General features: G+C 36.3%; 1 protein-coding gene across 3 annotated transcripts in view; it reads left to right on the plus strand.

The window, feature by feature from the left end:
- rhbdf1b (rhomboid 5 homolog 1b (Drosophila)) overlaps positions 1-18,091 on the plus strand; it is a 59,800-nt gene extending 41,709 nt beyond the window's left edge. For 2 of the 3 annotated variants that reach the window (XM_051915092.1, XM_051915093.1), the window contains 15 exons: positions 4,261-4,474; positions 4,696-4,902; positions 9,162-9,284; positions 9,532-9,695; positions 9,839-10,090; positions 10,199-10,310; positions 10,393-10,467; positions 11,508-11,669; positions 11,754-11,854; positions 11,940-12,003; positions 12,106-12,200; positions 14,412-14,487; positions 14,697-14,797; positions 14,947-15,100; positions 17,305-18,091. In XM_051915092.1, the coding sequence (XP_051771052.1) occupies positions 4,261-4,474; positions 4,696-4,902; positions 9,162-9,284; positions 9,532-9,695; positions 9,839-10,090; positions 10,199-10,310; positions 10,393-10,467; positions 11,508-11,669; positions 11,754-11,854; positions 11,940-12,003; positions 12,106-12,200; positions 14,412-14,487; positions 14,697-14,797; positions 14,947-15,100; positions 17,305-17,724 (2,320 nt within the window). In that variant the 3' untranslated portion in view covers positions 17,725-18,091. Of the gene's footprint in view, positions 1-776; positions 1,102-4,260; positions 4,475-4,695; positions 4,903-9,161; positions 9,285-9,531; positions 9,696-9,838; positions 10,091-10,198; positions 10,311-10,392; positions 10,468-11,507; positions 11,670-11,753; positions 11,855-11,939; positions 12,004-12,105; positions 12,201-14,411; positions 14,488-14,696; positions 14,798-14,946; positions 15,101-17,304 lie in introns of those variants that run through there. The other variant, XM_051915094.1, reaches the window with a different exon arrangement.
- Positions 18,092-19,345: the final 1,254 nt, after the last annotated feature.

A 19,345-nucleotide genomic window follows, 5' to 3' on the forward strand; every position in this document is an offset into this window, starting at 1 on the left:
ATTTTTGATATAGTTTTACTAGTGGGTGCAGGACACTATAGTTCATTTATGTAAGTGAGGATAGCAAAATAAAGTAAACTGTGACATATTATACCCCAAAATTCTTCATATAGTGGACTACCAGTTAAATTGATAAAAATTTGGGATCAAAAATTAATCAGACACTTTGACCTGACCATGTTTTGCTTAAGTGTTATCTGACATTAAGATTATTTTTTTCTGACACAGTTTAACTCGTGTTTGAAAACCCCTGCTTGAAAACAAAGTGTAGTTGTACCATATCCCCATTCAAATTCAGGACTCCTCCCCTCTGCCACTGACAAAACTATCCACAAGTTAACTGATTAACTGTCCAGACTGATAACTGTTAAAGGCCACTGATGTGCACGGTTCTTATAGTGCATGTTGGGAATTGCATGTCAAATTGAGATGGGTGGTGAATGATGTTTAATTTCCTCCACCAGGGTATTTGGAGGACAGAGTAATTTGCCTTGGAAATGTGCTATCTTTACCCTTACAGATGAGGAAATATGTGAAATTCAGCATGTTTGCCTTCTCTGTAGGACAACGTATTATTGCTTGAGGCATGTGTGATTGTATGTGTGAGTGTGCGTGTATGTGGTCGTGATTGAATTGTGCAAACTAAGTCTTTAAGTCCCAGTTCTCACACTTACCTCATGTTTCGGCACGTCACCTACCCCCTCTTTCTCTCTCTCTTTCTCTCTCTCTCTCTCTCTGTCTTTCTCTTTTAGTCAGATGAGCTGGTATTTTACTGGATGTTTACACACACTCCGACAACACTATCTGAGTAGGCGGTAAGAGTAAAGTGGAGTTGTTGTTGGGCTACAAGTGAATCACTGCTGTATGGTCTCAGACACATAAGGATCTGTTTAAGAGTTTAAGCGAGTCTTGATCCTTTGGATTGAAGCAGATTTTCTGCTTGAGCTCTGGCATCAAGGAAATGTCTTATTTGCCTCTCTGACTTTATGTGATGTAGAGGGTAGAAGGAAGGACAAGCCAATCTTTCACTCAGTGTGAAGGCTTGAGTTCCTCCTCTACCTCAGACATGACCTTCCTTGCCTCCTGGGATGAGTTAGACAGGTAGGTCAATTTTATGTTGCACAGTGTCTTTATGATTGAGGAACTTCATATTGTGGATTTTTGTATCAAATATTTGAGCTTTTGGATATTTTTGGAATTTTCAAGACTCCTTTTTTAAACAAACTATCAGCCAACTTTTTTTAAATTGAAAATTTAATTTAATTGTGAATGTGGGTGTTGTGAATGTCAAACCTTGTTTTTGGAGTGCGTTTATATTTGTGTCAAACGAGTCTTCTTTAGTAGGGTTGTTTAGTTTGGTTTATGGTTTATTGTCTCTATGTGTTTGGATTTTATTACACAGCTCTCTGGAATACTTGATTCTGATTGGTCAGCTGCTGTAGATATAGGTTTAAGTTTCCCACATAGTTTGCTAGTTTCATGGAATAAAGGTTGCTTTCCCTTTTGTTAAATTGATTGATGATTGATTGATTGATTGATTGCAAGACAAATTTCAGACTTTGTCTGACAATAAAACTTCATCAATCAATCAATTTGTTAATGAATTAATTTTCTGGAAAATATTTATTTTTCTCGATTAAAGCATAAATCTCAGTAAATTTTGTTAGATTTTTCTGAAAACAAGTCATTATCATATGCTGTTACTTATTCCATTTTGTATCTGAAGTAAATGAATATTTTTTTTAGAATGTTTTGTTGTTGTTGTTGAATACAGGACAAAAATAGATTTTTTTTTTTTTTTTTTTTGTCTAGGGTTTATGAAGTGAAATCAGTCATGTAATGGATGAGCACAGTGATTTATTTCAACACCATCGAGTGTTTACAGTAGAGGAGTTTGTTCAGTTATTCAGTGGATAGCAGGACAGTTTTTTCTTTTTCTTTTCTTGTATCTCATGCTTTATTTTAAATGTTCTTTCTCAAATCATTCCTCCAAAAAGAGGGGGACATTAAGGTGGTGACTCCCCCTCTGTTTCCTTAAAAGGCCTCCCCTCAGCTGGCCTTCCTTGTAATGATGCACAGCCGACTCTGTTATTACTATGTGTCCTTTACTCTAAACACTGCTGATGTCCTCACTGTACTACCAGCATTTGCACACACTTCAAACACTTAGAGAATAAAAACAGGCATACTTACAGACTCTGTCCTAGGTTGTGTTTTAATGTGTTTTGGTCTTGTTTGCCAGTATAGTATCTAAACATGCTTAAAATAAGACACATTTACTTGAGAAGCAAAATTGCATAAGATATTATTATATCTTGAATTAAATGTATTTCTTAACACATCGGTGAATAGTTGGTCTTAAAGGCACAATATGTAAATATTCGCCACTTGTGGTCGCTTATTCAGCGAGCAGAAACGAGGCCGCTGGAGCGATTGCTAATGAGAGACGAAAGCGACACACAGCTTGAGAGCAGCGGAACTTTTAAGCCGCTGTCGCTGCTTCCGCTTCTTCCGGTCAAACGTATGTGGGGTAATGCAGTGCTGTTTCATCATATTAGATACATTTGTGTGTTATAGCGCTACTCTGCGTTCGCTCAGCAGCTGCTATGAGACTCTTGTTGCACACTGCAGTAAGCTAGATCGATATTAGGCATGGTAAAACATGGTACTCGCTGTAAATCAGAAAAAACGAGATTTAAACAATAAGACTTACCTGTGTTGAGCTATATAACAATGATTAGTTTTCTGTCAATGAACGTATCCATCCAAACAGTTGCTCACCTGTCTAATAAAACACATAATATATTAAAGTGTCTCTGGTGTTTCCATGATTTCTTCAAAATAAAACCGGAAACCGAGGGTAACGCGGGTACGATGTCATTGATAGGCGACGCACGGGCACGCTCCATGTCCTGGTTAAAATTGCTTATTTTTCTGGATTTAAACATTTCATGTCAAGTCGAGATATATTCAAGTCAACAAAATACATAACAATGTTCAAGTGGTTTTTGGATATTTTAATCCAAAAATCTTATATATTGTGCCTTTTAAGCATAAATAAATTTAGTGAGAGAAAAATAAAGTTAATGCAAGTTAATGTAATCTGAAAATGATAACACTTTACAATAAGATTAATTAGTTAAACATTAGTTAATGTATTAATTAACATGAACTAACCATGAGCAATACATTTGTTACTGTATTTACTAATCTTCGTTAACGTTAGTTAATGAAAATACGGTTGTTTATTGTTTGTTCATGTTAGTTGACAGTGCATTAACTAATGTTAACAAGATTTTAATAATTAAAGATTAACAAAAGATTAACAAAGATTTAAAGATTTAAGATTTAAAGATTAACAAAGATTAATAAATGTTGTAAATGTTGTTAATAAAAGTGGTTCATTATTAGTTAATGTTAACTAATGTTAACTAATGAAACTTACTGTAAAGTGTTACCCTGAAAACAATCTTAACACATCACAAGTGAATTGTGTCTTAATGACATTTAGATATGTTTACTTAATAGATAACTATAACAATAACGAAAAAAAAAAAAAGTTTTAAAAATCATTCTAAATGTAAATGTACAGCAGAGTCCCCACCATAATTATAACAATAACGGCACAGAGAAACATTAGGTGTGTTCGACTTGAAGCAGCGCTGCACAGACTGATTGATGTATGACATCAAAGAACCGCGAGAGTGTTTAGTGCAGACGGCTCCCTATGCTTTCTCTCTCAGTACTTTGATGTCATACACCTAATATCTTTGAAATCACTTTCACAATGATTTTTTATTTTTTTTTTCCAGCTGATGAATGATAAAAACATTGACAGCCAATCAGATTACATCCTGCATCAAAGAGCACACACATCCTACATTTCAGAACTGCAGCACTAGCATATAATGAACAGAATGATATTGTGTGTTGCTGTGGATGCTAATATAGTTATTGTTCTTAGTTTGATTTCATATTTAAAAATTAGCTTTATCCATCAACTTTAGATATTTGTGAGTGCTTACAGATCATTCACTCCGAAAGAGTTAATGGACTTGGTCGGAATCGACCATGTATGTTTTGAATGTCTCGGTTAGTTAGTTTGTATAGAGCTTCAGACTTGTTTTGGCTCTTCACTCAGATTGCACAAGTGGATTTGATTATGCTTTTCCATTCTCTCTTGAGGGCCTATCACTTTATACACTTGGTGTGGTAAAACTATTGTATTATTACTATAATAAACACCTGATGTGACTGCAGGGGCACAGCAGACTGGTTTGGGGTCAGCAATGATGTGGACGCCACCCAGAAATGGCAGCGGAAGAGCCTACGCCACTGCACCCAGCGCTACGGCAAACTGAAGCCTCAGGTGATACGTGAAATGGACCTGCCCAGCCAAGACAATCTCTCCATGACCAGTACAGAGACCCCCCCTCCTCTATACGTACCACCCGCACAACATGGCATGCAGAGGGTAAGCTGGAAACATACAGACATACTGATCCCTTTAATGCTTAAACTGTCTCAAATGAAACCAGGGAAACAACTGCTTCTATAAACGTGACTTGCATAAATATTTTTCATTAGTATTTACTATAGCTGGTGCACATTATGAAGAGCTGATTGTTTATGATACACACACACGGTAATCGACGGTAAATGACTGTTTAGGTTTTTTGTTGTCGGTCTCTGCAGATCGTAGACCCGCTGGCTCGGGGTCGAGCGTTCCGTAACGTAGAGGAAGTGGATGGTCTTAGTATACCTCAGACCCCCATCACCCCCTGCGCAGCTTCCCTGTGCTCCTTCACCAGCTCCCGCTCTGGCTTCAACCGACCTCCCCGCAGACGTAAACGTGAGTCTGTCGCCAAGATGGGCTTCAGAGCAGCTGCTGCTCTGGTGAAGGTAAGACCAGATAGATAGACAACAATGTTAAGCACATTGCATTAGCACTGTGTATGATTTATAACAGTGATTCCAACCAGGGGGCTCAGCAGACTTCCTTAGAATTAATAAATTTAAAATTAAAATGATTTTATATATATATTTTATATAAGAGCCTACGCCACTACAGTGCCCTCCACAAATATTGGCACCCTTAGTAAATATGAGCAAAGGCGGCTTGTGAAAATAAATCGGCATTGTTTATCCTTTTGCTCTTTCATTCAAAAAGTTTACAAAATTCTAACCTTTCATCGAAGTAAAACAATTGAAAGTGGGGGGAAACTCACATTATGAAATAAATGTTTTTCTCCAATACATGTTGGCCACAATTATTGGCACCCCTAGAAACTTATGAGTAAAATATCTCTGAAGTATATTCCCATTCATATTTACATTTTTTAGCACACCAGGGTGACTAGGAGCATGAAATTGTCCAGCCATGACTTCCTGATCCACAGGAGTATAAATATGTGTAAACACAAAGGCCAAATTCCCTTAACCATTCCCTTAAAACCAAAGAATATAGTTCTGATGTGCAGCAAAAGATTGTTGAGCTTCACAAAATAGAAAATGGCTATAAGAAAAAAGCTAACCCCCATTTCCACTATCAGGGCAATAATTAAGAAGTTCCAATCAACTAAAAATGTTACAAATCTGCCTGGAAGAGGACGTGTGTCTAAATCATCCTAATGCACGGTGAGGAGGAAAGTTTGAGTGGAAAAAGACTCTCCAAGGATCACAGCTGGAGAATTGCAGAGATTAGTTGAGTCTTAGAAAGCCTAAAAAAAATTACCAAACAGCACCTACATCACCACAAGTTGTTCAGGAGGGTTTCAAGAAAAATCCTCTGCTCTCATCCAGAAACAAACTCCAGCATATTCAGTTGTCAGACAAGACTGGAACTTCAAAAGGGACCAGCTTATATGGTCAGATGAAAGTAAAAAAGAGCTTTTTGGCTGCAAACCCACCAGATGGGTTTGGTGCACACATGGATAAAAAGTATCCCATGCCCACGGTTAAATATACTGCTGGATCTGCTGGGCCTATTTTTCTGCTGGAGGTCCTGGACATCTTGTTCAGATACATGGTATCATGGATTCTACCAAATACTAACAGATAAAAATCAAAACCTGACTGCTTCTGCTAGAAATCTTATAATGGGCCATGATTGGATCTTCCATCGGGACAATGATCCAAAACAAACATCAAAACCAACACAAAAATGTGTCACTGAGCACAAAATGAAGCTTCTGCCATGGCCGTCCCAGTTCCCTGACCTGAACCCTAAAGAAAATGAGTGGAGTGAACTGAAGAGAAGAAGCACCAACATGGAGCTGGGAATGTGAAGGATCTGGAGAGATTCTGTATGAAGGAATGGTCTCTGATCTCTCCTCAGGTGTTCTCCAAACTCATCAGGCATTATAGAAGACGACTCAGAACTGTTATCTTGGGAAAAGGACGTTGCAATAATTGGGTGCCAATAATTGTGGCCAACGTGAACTAGAGAAAAACATTTATTTCATAATGAGCTTTTCCCCCATTTTCAATTGTTTTACTTAAATGAAAGGTTAGAATTTTGTGAATTTTTTGAATGAAAGATCAAAAGGATAAACAATGCAGATTTATTTTCATAGCTGCCTTTGCTCATATTTACTAAGGGTGCCAATAATTGTGGAGGCCACTGTGTGTGTGTGTGTGTGTGTGTGTGTGTGTGTGTGTGTGTGTGTGTGTGTGTGTGTGTGTGTGTATGTATGTGTATATATATATATATATATATATATAATATATTCTCCTGAGACCCAAGCATAGAAAATATTTTAGCAAATGTATCTGTATGTCCTGTAAAAGCAGATTCAGGGCTTTTCAGAGATACCAAATGTTTGGAAGTTTTACCATGACAACTCCCTTTCCTTGGTCTTTAAAATGACTGACATTGATTGAATTATCAAATTTAGCAGTCTTATGGGAAATATGATAATGTTTTGTAATTATCATTTAAATCTGACTAATTTTCTAATTGTTTGTCAAAAATCAACATCTCAGGAAATTGTTATGGGGTTTCAAATCAGAATATGACTTTCTGTTACGAAACAGGACATCGATTTCATATGTCCACTATAGAGGACAACAGGACTTAAAGCAAGTTTATTACACATTTTAGGAGATGCAACAAGTGAATAGGGAAAGAAATTATATATCAATATTCCAATGAAATATTAGATATTCTTATGAAAATTGTGCCAATTATTACTCCCATTATTACACTTCTTTTTTCATTAGATGTTGCTCCACGAACACATTAATATGCAAATTAGATGCACTGTATCGATGCATTGTATAGAATGGGAAAACCCACTTATAGCTATTTTACACACACATATTGCATAAATAATAGCATTAAATTATTCTGTTATATTTTTAATAACATAGATGAGAATCTTCTTTATACAATGTTTGTTTTAAAAAAAAAAAAATCCTGAAACCTAAAAATTGATTTGTAAATGAAAAACAAAATCCATTGTTTTTGCCTATACATGATAGAGAGGTTTTCTGTTTGAATATATTTTATAAAGTAATTTATTCCTGTGATGGCAAAGCTGAATTTTCAGCATCATTACTCCAGTCTTCAGTGTCACATTATCCTTCAGAAATCATTCTAATATGCTGATTTGCTGCTCAAGAAACATTTATGATTATTACAGCATTTATCTGAAATACAAAGCTTTTGTAACATTATACACTACCGTTCAAAAGTTTGGGGTCAGTAAGAATTTTTATTTTTTTGAAAATAAATTAAAGAAATTGATACTTTTATTCAGCAAGGATGCATTAAATCGATCAAAAATGACAGTAAAGACATTTATAATGTTACAAAAGATTATATTTCAAATAAATGCTGTTCTTTTGAACTTTCTATTCATCAAAGAATCCTGAAAAAATATATATATATATATATTGTACACAAATATTTTGTACAATTGTACACAATAAATGTTTCTTGAGAACCAATCAGCATATTAGAATGATTTCTGAAGGATCATGTGACACTGAAGACTGGAGTAATGATGCTGAAAATTCAGCTTTGATCACAGGAATAAATTACTTTATAAAATATATTCAAACAGAAAACAGTTATTTTCAATTATAATAATATTTCACAATATTACTGTTTTTACTGTATTTTTAATTAAATAAATGCAGCCTTGGTGAGCAGATGAAACTTCTTTTAAAAACATTAAAAATCTTACCGATTCCAAACTTTTGACTGGTAGTGTATATATACTGTATATATAGATATAGATGTGTATGTGTAGACACACACACCAGTTTCTGTTAATAAAAAATGTCTAAAAACAAAGAACAATATCATAATTCCAGCTGAAATACCAGAGGAAAATATCTTCAATTATTATATTAGACAATGGAGTGCCTTCAAGCCAAAAATATTGAGAACGACTGATTTATACCATTGTAGATGGTCTGCTTTAGTTTCATAGAAATGAATAGTACCAAAAAGTGATTTCATTCCCCTGATTACCTGTGAAGTCATGCTCTGGTTTTATATCATCCTCTGGACATGAACAAAACAAGTTCACAGACAGGAACAAACAACAGGATAAAGCGGTACACTCATTTCTGACAATTGCTAGAAAAAAATCACCTTTTGATTTGAGTCAATAATCATTCCTTAAAATTCGGAAATCTCCTTTGAGCTTGAGTGCCCCAAATGTAAAAGTGACGTGAATGCGATTGGAACAAGGCAACGGCCGTCCCATAAACCCAGCCGTAGTGATTATCATAGATTACTTCAGAGGCTCACTTTGACGTCCTTGTAAAGATTGTAATAAACAAATATTACCCTCCCCCCTATAATCTGTTATGTAAAAGTTTATCTCTGGCTTGACTTGTTGGCCTGGGATTTGGCCCAGTTCCATTTAGTGCCTGAGCCCAGATGACCAGGCTAAAGGCATGGAACAACGCTAACAGATGGCTATGATAATTCCACTGGAATGTTCAGCTGTTGGTCCGATAGAATATTCTGGAGCAGGTTGAGGTAATCCCCTGCTTGGCCTCAGAAACAGCACAGCTGCATTGGAAAGGACATTTGATCTTACCCATTGTGTGTGATGTATAATATGTGTGTACATTTCTATTCATTACATGAATATTGACATGATGCTGTTGATGTGGATGATAGTGAAGACTGACACTGGTTTCAGGGGCGCTCTCTGCGGGAAGGGACCGTTCGGCGAGTGCATCGGCGCAGTTTTGCTGCAGCCAGTTTCCTAGAGGAGGACACTGTGGATTTCCCAGATGAACTGGACACCTCCTTCTTTGCCAAGGTGAAACCGACTACAAAATCTGGCATTTACAGCCCACACCACCTCAATGCTGCCACCTAGTGTTGGAATATGTAAAGACCATTGAGCTGAAATATAAATGCACCACTTCAATTGAATAGCAAATTTGAATTTACCTGAAGACTCCCTGTCTTCTATTGGTCGACAAACAGCTTGAATAGGGAAAATAGCTGGGAAAATATTTTAACATTTAACAAATGACATCTGATGTAGCCATTTGTCCTTTTAGGATGGGCTTACGCATGAAGAGCTGTCCACATACGCAGACGAGGTGTTTGAGTCGCCTTCTGAAGCTGCCATTAAAGAAACTGATGCCAGTAGAGCTGGAGATGAGAGGGACTTGACGGGCAGTGCCCTAGAGAAGACAGAACTAGAGCGGAGCCATCTTATGCTGTGAGTCACATGGACAATTGACTAACATTTATGAGTTTGTAACGTTATTCTGATGATTTTAAGTGGACTGTTCTCTGTCTATACTTTAAAAAAGCTCATTTACTTTAGAAAAGCTCATTTCTATGTCTCTCCATGTGTCTCAGGCCTCTCGAGAGGGGCTGGCGTAAGGGAAAGGATGGAGCTCTGTCTCAGCCTAAAGTGCGCTTACGACAGGAAGTGGTGAGTGTGAGCGGTCAACGGCGTGGACAGCGCATTACAGTGCCTGTTAAGAAACTCTTTGCCAAGGAGAAGCGTCCTTATGGGCTTGGCATGGTGGGCAGACTGACCAACCGCACCTACCGCAAACGCATTGACAGCTATGTGAAGAAACAGATTGAAGACATGAATGACCACAGGTATTTAACAGTTCTCTGTGCGGGTGCTCTACTAATGTTGACCGCTGAGATTGCATGATATAGATGGTCTCTGTACAGGGTGATGAATTAGGTTCTTTTATCCCACAGGCCTTTCTTCACTTACTGGATTACCTTTGTCCATTTGCTGATTACCATCTTGGCGGTTTCCATCTATGGCATTGCACCTGTGGGCTTTTCACAACATGAGACAGTTGATTCTGTAAGTAAAATGTGTATTTGGTTTTGTTGCATTGTGTTTGTGTTTATTATGTGTGTGTAACAGGTTATGTCATCTGTTGTAGGTCTTACGAAACAAAGGGGTTTATGAGAACGTCAAATTCGTGCAGCAAGAAAACTTCTGGATTGGACCAAACTCAGTAAATATATTCACAGCATTTAAACATATGGGTTTGCTTTAAAGTATGTGTAAATTGTAATTGTGTTGCGATGACCGTATTCAAATAAAACTATTTCCCCACTTAATAACTTAACAAACTTAAGCGAAAATAAGAACATTGGCAGCTACAGTAACTGAAATAAGTAAGCTGAAGTTGAAGTACTAAAATAACCAAAACTAAAACTGAAATTAAAAAAATGGTACAATAAGGTCTCATTTGTTAACATTAGTTAATCTAATATGAACTACCATTTAGCAATATATATATATTTTTTACAAAATTTAATAATCTGTGTTAGTGTTAATTAATACAAATGCAGTTGTTCATTGTTTGTTCACAATGCATTAACTAATGTTAACAAATAGAACTTTTAATTTTAAAAATGTATTAGTACATTTTCAATTTACCATTGACTAAGATTAATAAATGCTGTAGAATTATTGTTCATTGTTAGTTCATGTTAACAAATGAAACCTTATTGTAAATTGTTACCAAATAAAGCTAGATAGAAATATTAGTAACACTCTACAATAAGGTCTCATTAGGCAACATTAGTAAATGTATTAATTAACAATTAGCAATACATTTGTTACAGTATTTATTCATCTTTATTCATGTTAGTTAATAAAAATACAACAGTTCATTGTTAGTTCATGTTAGTTCAGGTCCATTAAATAATATTAACAGATACATCTTTTGATTTTATTATTAGTATTAGTAAATGTTTAAATTAATATTAACTAAGATTAATAAATGCTTCAGATGTTTCATTGATAGGAACATTATTGTAAAGTGTCACTGAAATATAAAAAAAAAGGAAATAAAAATGACAAAAACAAACAAAATTCTAAAGCTAAATACATAAATTAAGACTAAAAAAATGGGAAAAAAATATATAATTCAAAATAGTAATAAATACTATAATAGTATATAAATAATACTAAAATAACATTATCTTTGATTGAGTTTAGCTATTACATGCTCTTGCCTAATATGCAGTTCTTTTTCCTGACCTGCAGGAGGCACTGATTCACCTCGGTGCTAAATTTTCACCCTGCATGCGTCAGGATCAGGAGGTGCACCAACTCATTCAGGAGAAGAAGAACAGTGAGCGGCACTCGGCGTGCTGCGTCCGTAATGACCAATCAGGCTGCTTGCAGACCTCTCAGGAGGAGTGCTCGGTCAGTGCCTGTTTGACCTCGCTTGTCTATATTAATGTATGCACTCAACCTATTTTTACACAAATGTCCCTGTAATATTCTCAGAGTACACTGGCATTATGGGTAAAGTGGCCTCAGCACCCAAGTGCTCCATATCTAGAGAAGAAAGTGCGGGAGTATGGCTCTGTGTGCCATCAAGACCCCAGGTACAATTAGAACCCTCTTTACTTTTTTATCCATCCACACCACTTGCAGACTGAATAATCGTATTTCGCACATTTATGATATTAGGATTTGTCTGGAGCCTGCCTCGGTTACTCCTCACGAGTGGCCTGATGACATCACCAAGTGGCCGGTGAGCTTGATACAGTGACGGTTTCTTGACAGATGACTAATATGACCACACACCTTATTGCTTAATTTTAATACTGTTATACGCCATTTTTCTGTCTCTCAGATATGCACCAGGTACAGCACAGGAAACCACACTAACCTGCCACACATTGACTGCGTCATCACTGGCAGACCCTGCTGCATCGGAACCAAAGGAAGGTGAGGAGAACCTGCAGAGTCAGACACACCATAAGATATTAAGTGATTCAAATGAACTCGCAAAGACTGATAGCAGTGACAAATATAAATCCATTTCATCCTTTTAAAAAAATGCAGTACTTCAATGGTAAACGTCTACTGTAATTAGGGCTGTCAAGTGATTACAATTTTTAATCTAATTAATTACATGATGTGCCGATTAATTAATCGCACATCAAATTTCACTGAGAAATTACCCCCAAAAGACAATTTAAAATCATTATTGTGTTAAATGAGAAAAGCATAAAATAGACACTACAAAAAGTATCTTTAGAAAGAAATATTTGATTTGATTCAACAAAAAATTTATTACACATAAACTTTAAGGCTACAATGGTCATTTCTTTTTCAGAAGCTCCATCTGAATTGGTATTTAGATATATTTATAGGCCAAAACAGCTTGGTTACCAACATTCTTCGAAATGTCTTTTATATTCCGCAAAAGAAAAAAAAATCATAAAGGTTTGAAATGACATGAGAGTGAGTAAATGTAAATAAATAACTTTTTTTTTTTTTTGTGCAAACAAAGATACTCTAAATAAGAAAGTAGGTGGCGGTAAATGTCTACAAAATATATAACATTGTTCTAGTGGTTTTTGGATATTTTAATCCAGAAATATTACATATTGTGCCTTTAAGTCGACAATACTGGAGTTAATTTGTAAAGCAACCATTTGGCTTCTCCATATTGTAAGGTTTTTTGTTTTTTTGTTGTATGTATTATTACAGTGCCAATATTGTAATATGTTTATATTGTCCTATTATTATAAGATTATTTTATTAACTTTTTACAATGTAACCCAGTACAAAATATTGTGATAATTCCTTTGCACAAACATTCAAATTTCTCCCAAATGAATGACCAACACAACTTTTCACATAGAATTGACAGTTCAGCTGAGCCATGTGCCATTTGAAAATATAAACATATACAGACTCTAAAAGGCTACAACTAAAAAAGTGAAGCATTCTAATTAAAGTGGTACCAACCAGCAGGAGTATGTGCCAACACAAATTGCAATTTTTTTGTTTATCTTGTGTAGGCAGGTGTTAAACTAACTTATTCTGACACTTACCAGCATGCATGCAGCATCATGCTATAATAAAAGTTTACAGTTATGGATTCCACTGTTAATGTGGTATATCCGTAGTGACCCATGATATATTTATTTTGTTTTTTAGAATGGGCCATTTGCATGATCAACAACATATAATAGCACTGCTATTAGACAACATTCACTCAAAAACAGATGTACCTAACCTGACTACATTTTTTTAAAAAAAAATTAACGATTCTAAATGTATTTAATTTACATTTTTTTAAAGTATGACTAAATTAGGCTATTTATTTAAGATTGTCCTTTTTCCACAATGTAAAAAGTTGATACACAAAATTATGCTTTATTGCTTTTTAGTGTTGCTTTTATTTGATATAGTGACAGTTGCCTACTCATCTTGTAATGAATTTTATCAATCATTACCTCAACTACTTGTAACACTAAGCACCCAAAAAACACAATCTTTAATTTTGTGTCTCAATTGCATCAGTATAACTCCTCAACTCATGTGTCAGTCACTACTGGAGGAGCCACAACATACTGTGACATGTTCCACAATTTTCATTGGCACATGCCACAAATCCACAGGCACATGACACTAGTTTTAGTGACATATGCCATAATCAAGCCACCGAAAACCTGATGTGCCACTAAACGTAACGACATGTGCCGATGGCTTCCATGCGTAAGATGCCATACCAGTTAATGTTAACACTGTAAAGCCTGAAAAATTAAATAATAGTCAGTTATAATAGAAGTTATAATAGAAATAATAGTAATCTTTTTTTAAATGAAACAGTTTATTGAACCTTTAGCCAAAATATATTTAAAAATCTAAAAAAAAAAAGAAACACATTTGCATTTGCATTTGTGTTTTTTTTTTTTTTTTTTTTTTTTGATACATTTACATCATATTTGATACTTCAGGATTGTATAGCTAATGTAGTATGATATGGAGCTCACACTTCAGGAGGAAAACATGATCAAAATTCATACAAAAGTAGCCAAACTTTTGAATGGTACTAGTTCATCTCATATACGTATATATTGTATTTATTTTGTCCTTTGGTAGGTTGAATTTCTTAATTAATCGAGTAAATTATGATCTGCACAGGTGTGAGATTACATCAAGAGAGTACTGTAACTTCATGAAGGGATACTTCCATGAGGAGGCCACTTTGTGTTCCCAGGTCAGTAAGCATTTATAAGTTTAGATCATATACATTCTGTTAATTTGTTATCTAGAGCAGTACAGTAATGCAGTGTGCAATTTTATGAGTTGCCAGCAGGGGGTGTAAAGAGCTACATCTGTGCAAGTGCCTATAATTAGAGAGCACAGACATTTAGCTATAAATTGTAATTTGTGTAATTATGGATAAAACTGATTATCCACTCTCAGGTGCATTGCATGGATGATGTGTGTGGCCTCCTGCCTTTCCTGAACCCAGAGATCCCAGACCAGTTCTATCGGCTCTGGCTCTCTCTCTTCCTGCATGCTGGGTGAGTAAGATGTGTGATCCGCTGCAGGGGGCCCATTGTGAATTTCGCAATAAATGAAATGCAGTGTCAGATTACGTATCCTGACTGCTCTTTCTTGACAAAGATAAAGCCATGTTTGATTGATTGCGAAAGTCTCTTCCTCTCTGCAGGATCCTGCACTGTCTGGTGTCTGTGTGCTTCCAGATGACCATTCTGAGGGATTTGGAGAAGCTAGCAGGCTGGTTGAGAATCTCCATCATCTATATCCTCAGTGGGATTACAGGCAACCTCGCCAGTGCCATCTTCTTACCGTACAGAGCAGAGGTAAAGGAAGATTACAGCCCCATGAGTCTGGATCAGAAGTCTTTCACTCCCTACATTCAGTAATTAGATTATTTAATATAAACCCTCAAGTGTTAACAGTTAAATCCAACACGCAAATCAACTTTTTGAATTAGCCTTTAATGTTATCCTGTAGTTGTCTTAAGTATTGTTATACAGCACCTTATATATACCATTCAAAGGTACATTAGTTTATAAGTATTTTTTTAGAGACATAATGTTTTTTTGAGCAGCAAATCAGCATATTACAATGATTTCTGAAGGATCATGTGACACTGAAGACTGGAGTTCTGGTTGCTGAAAATTCAGCTTTGCCATCATCTGAATAAATTACATTTTTAAAAAATATTAAAGTAATAAACAGGTATTTTAAATTGTAATAATATTTCACAATATTACAGCTTTTACTGTGTTTTTGATCAAATAAATGCAGCCTTGGTGAGCAAAAGAGGCTTCTTTCAAAAACATAGAAAAATCTTACCAGCCCCAAACAATTTTTTCCCATATGGCTTATTACAGGCCTAAGGTATGGGTGTAAATGCTAGATGATACCAAATCACAACCATAATGATGCGTATGTATTGCATTTGATGAATTACTTCTAAAATGTTAAAGGGTTAGTTCACCCAAAATGAAAATTCTGTCATTACTCAGCCTCATGTCGTTCCAAACCCATAAGACCTTCATTCATCTTCAGAACACAAATTAAGATCTTCTTGATGAAGTCTGAGAGGTTTCTGTCCTTCCATAGAGATCCAACGCAACCACTCCAAGGTCCAGAAAGGTAGAAATTACATCAATAAAATACTCCATGCGACTCCAGTGAATTAAACTCAATTTTATGAAGTGACGTGAGTGCCTTGTTGTGCAAAAAAACATAATTTACCACTTTATTTACAAAATAATATTATCCAAAGCATGTTCACGCAACGTCAAGCTCTTGCGTGAACACAAAACGTTGTGATGCTCTCGTGAACGCATGTTGCAGATTGTAAGTAAAGAGGTAAATTATGTTTTTTTTTTTTTTTTTTTTGTTTTTTGCGTGATCAAAGCACTCGCGTCGCTTCATAAAATTGAGGTTAAACCACTGGAGTCACATGGAGTACTTTAATGATGTCATTCTGGACCTTGAAAGTGGTAGTTGCGTTGGATCTCTATGGAGGGACAGAAAGCTCTCAGACTTCATTAAAAAGATCTTAATTTGTGTTTCGAAGATGAACGAAGGTCTTACAGAAATGGAACGACATGAGGGTGAGTAATAAATGACAGAATTTTCATTTTTGGATAAACTAATTCTTTGATAATGTGTGTTATTAAAGAATGTATTGTAGTGTGTAGTATTGTATGTATTTAATCCGCCATATTAGAATTGTCATGTGATCTACTCGAGTCACTGGGACTCAAGGGATAGTAAGGTGTCCATTGGATGTGCATTTGGAAGAAGTAGAAGTACACTTGTGTATTTTTTGGTTACTGTTTTATGAATACTGCATATACGAACATCATGCTCATTTGATATTTCTTATCACATTTTATATAGTACCTAAATTCACCTGGTTAGCACCCACCAGGTTAGTTTTATGGCTCGTTTCCACCGAGTGGTACAGTACAGTACAATTCAGGGCAGTAAACCCTGATCCGGCTTGCGTTTCCACCGCCAACAGTACTTGATAGGCGTGGTGTATGCCGGAAAGTAGCGATCAATGGCATTTTCGCGCAAAGAAGAAAGCAACACCGTAAACAACAGTGGAGGACATACAGCAGATCTGGTTCTTGCTTCTCAGCATGTGGCTGTTTGTGTTTCAGCAGTATTGTATTTAATCTGTATGTTTTAAAAAATTGCGCTTTTTATGTTGTCATTCCCCTTGTAGCATGCGCAAGTGACGATTCTCTGTCAACCAATCAACTTTCTGCAGTGAGTCTAGCTTCACCCTTTAGGTGCCGATCTACTGTGCTAGGTACCCAAATGGAAGGGTCCCAAAAAAGTGGTACGGTACATTTTGGTACCATTCACAACTTCTGACAATCGAAACGGAAACAATTGCATACCATACTGTACTGTACTCTACCGTACCTCTCGGTGGAAACGAGCCATTAGATCCCTGGTGTAGGTGGATCAGTGCAGGATAAATCATAAAACATGCTAGTAACCCCCCTCCCTCCCCCTTTTGTCCTTCTAACGCCAGGTGGGTCCGGCTGGTTCTCAGTTTGGCATCTTGGCCTGTCTGTTCGTGGAACTGTTCCAGAGCTGGCAGATCTTGGCCCGGCCGTGGAGGGCCTTCATCAAGCTCTCATGTGTAGTTCTGTTCCTCTTCGCCTTCGGCCTGCTGCCCTGGATAGATAATTTCGCCCACATCTGCGGCTTCTTCTCAGGCTTCTTCCTCTCCTTCGCCTTCCTGCCCTACATCAGCTTCGGCCGCATGGACATGTACCGCAAACGTTTGCAGATCCTAGTGGCACTTACTCTTTTCCTGGGCATCTTCTCCAGCTTCGTCGTTCTCTTCTATGTTTACCCTGTCAAGTGCGAGTGGTGTGAGCTTCTCACCTGCATCCCACTGACGGACAAGTTTTGTGAGAAATACGACCTCAATGCTCACCTCCACTGAGGCCTTGCAGAAGAAGGGCTGCAATGGAGGGCATTTGGACACCAGCTCCAGCTTTTCTGCAGGCCTGGACTGATTTCATTTACAGACTCTTTCAACATACAGTCTTTTTATATAATGTACTTTATAAAGAAGGTTTTATTGTTTTTAATTTCTTCGGCTCAGAGAAGAGCCCGCCCCAGGAGGGAAGAATAATAGTTATGCCAATAGTGCCTTTTCACTCAGTACCAGCTACTGCCATATCTGAGTCCTGTCAGATCGGAGCACTGAGGCAAACCTGTAATGTGTGTAGTGCAACTACAATGGTAATATTTGGTAGTGTTTTAGCTACCTGATCACATGTAACACAAAATACAATGTGAAGAAATCACTAAGTCTGCCTTCATTTTTTTTTTTTTTTCGGTCGTTTTTCTCTGGTTAAAATAATGGTTCTGTTCTAGCAAGCTGCCTATGTAGTCAACATTTTTATTTGCATAGGGACAATACAAAAAAACATTTAGGTTGAAAGACTAAAAAATGATGCTAATTTGCATCTCAAGTAGTTCTTATAGGCACCGCACCCAACACAACGTCTGTTCCAAATAGGAAGCAACATAATTATGTTGTCTTTTAGGGGAGGATCACATGAGTCCTTTGTGGAGAAACCAGTCCCATAATGCAATGCAACATTTTTATACTAATATTAATTTGATACTAAAAAGTATCAACAAAAATAGTTAAAGTTGTTAAAAAGTATAGGAGAGATGAATAAATAAATTAATAAGTGTATATATACATTATCGTTCAAATGTTTGTGGCCAGTATGATTTTTTTTTTAATGAAATCAATAGTTTTATTCAACAAGGATGCATTACATTGATCAAAAGTGACAGTGAAGACATTTACAATGGTTAAAAAAAAAAAAAAAGATTTCATATAGATGCTGTTCTTTTGAACTTACTATTCGTCAAGGAATCTAAACGGTTTCCACAAAAAATATTAGGCAGCACAAACGTTTCCAACACTGATAATAACAAGAAATGTTTTCTGAAGGATCATGTGACTCTGAAGACTGGAGTAATGATGCTGACAATTCAGCTTTGCCTTCACACAAATAAATGACTTTTTTTTTTTTTTTTTACTACACTATTTTTATCAAATAGTGGTGAATTCAGGTTGAATGGTGCACTTTTTTCCCTAGTCATCAAAATGGCAAAAACTGTCCCAATCAACCTGAATTCACCCTAAATGCAGCCTTGGTGAACATAAAATACTTCTTATAAAACCATAAAAATGTACCGACCCAAACATCTGTAGGCTATATATATATATATATATATATATATATACACATATATACAGTATCTCACAGAAGTGAGAACATCCCTCACATTTTTGTAAATATTTTATTCTTTTCATGTGGCAACACTGAAGAAATGACACTTTGCTACAATGTAAAGTAGTGAGTGTACAGCTTGTATAACAGTGTAAATTTGCTGTCCCCTCAAAATATCTCAACACACAGCCATTAATGTCTAAACTGCTGGCCACAAAAGTGAGTACACCCCTAAGTAAAAATGTCCAAATTGGGCCCAATTAGCCATTTTCTCTCCCCGGGGTCATGTGACTCGTTAGTCTCATACAG

This window comes from Ctenopharyngodon idella, chromosome 12, assembly GCF_019924925.1.
Source record: "Ctenopharyngodon idella isolate HZGC_01 chromosome 12, HZGC01, whole genome shotgun sequence".
Classification (NCBI taxonomy): domain Eukaryota; kingdom Metazoa; phylum Chordata; class Actinopteri; order Cypriniformes; family Xenocyprididae; genus Ctenopharyngodon; species Ctenopharyngodon idella.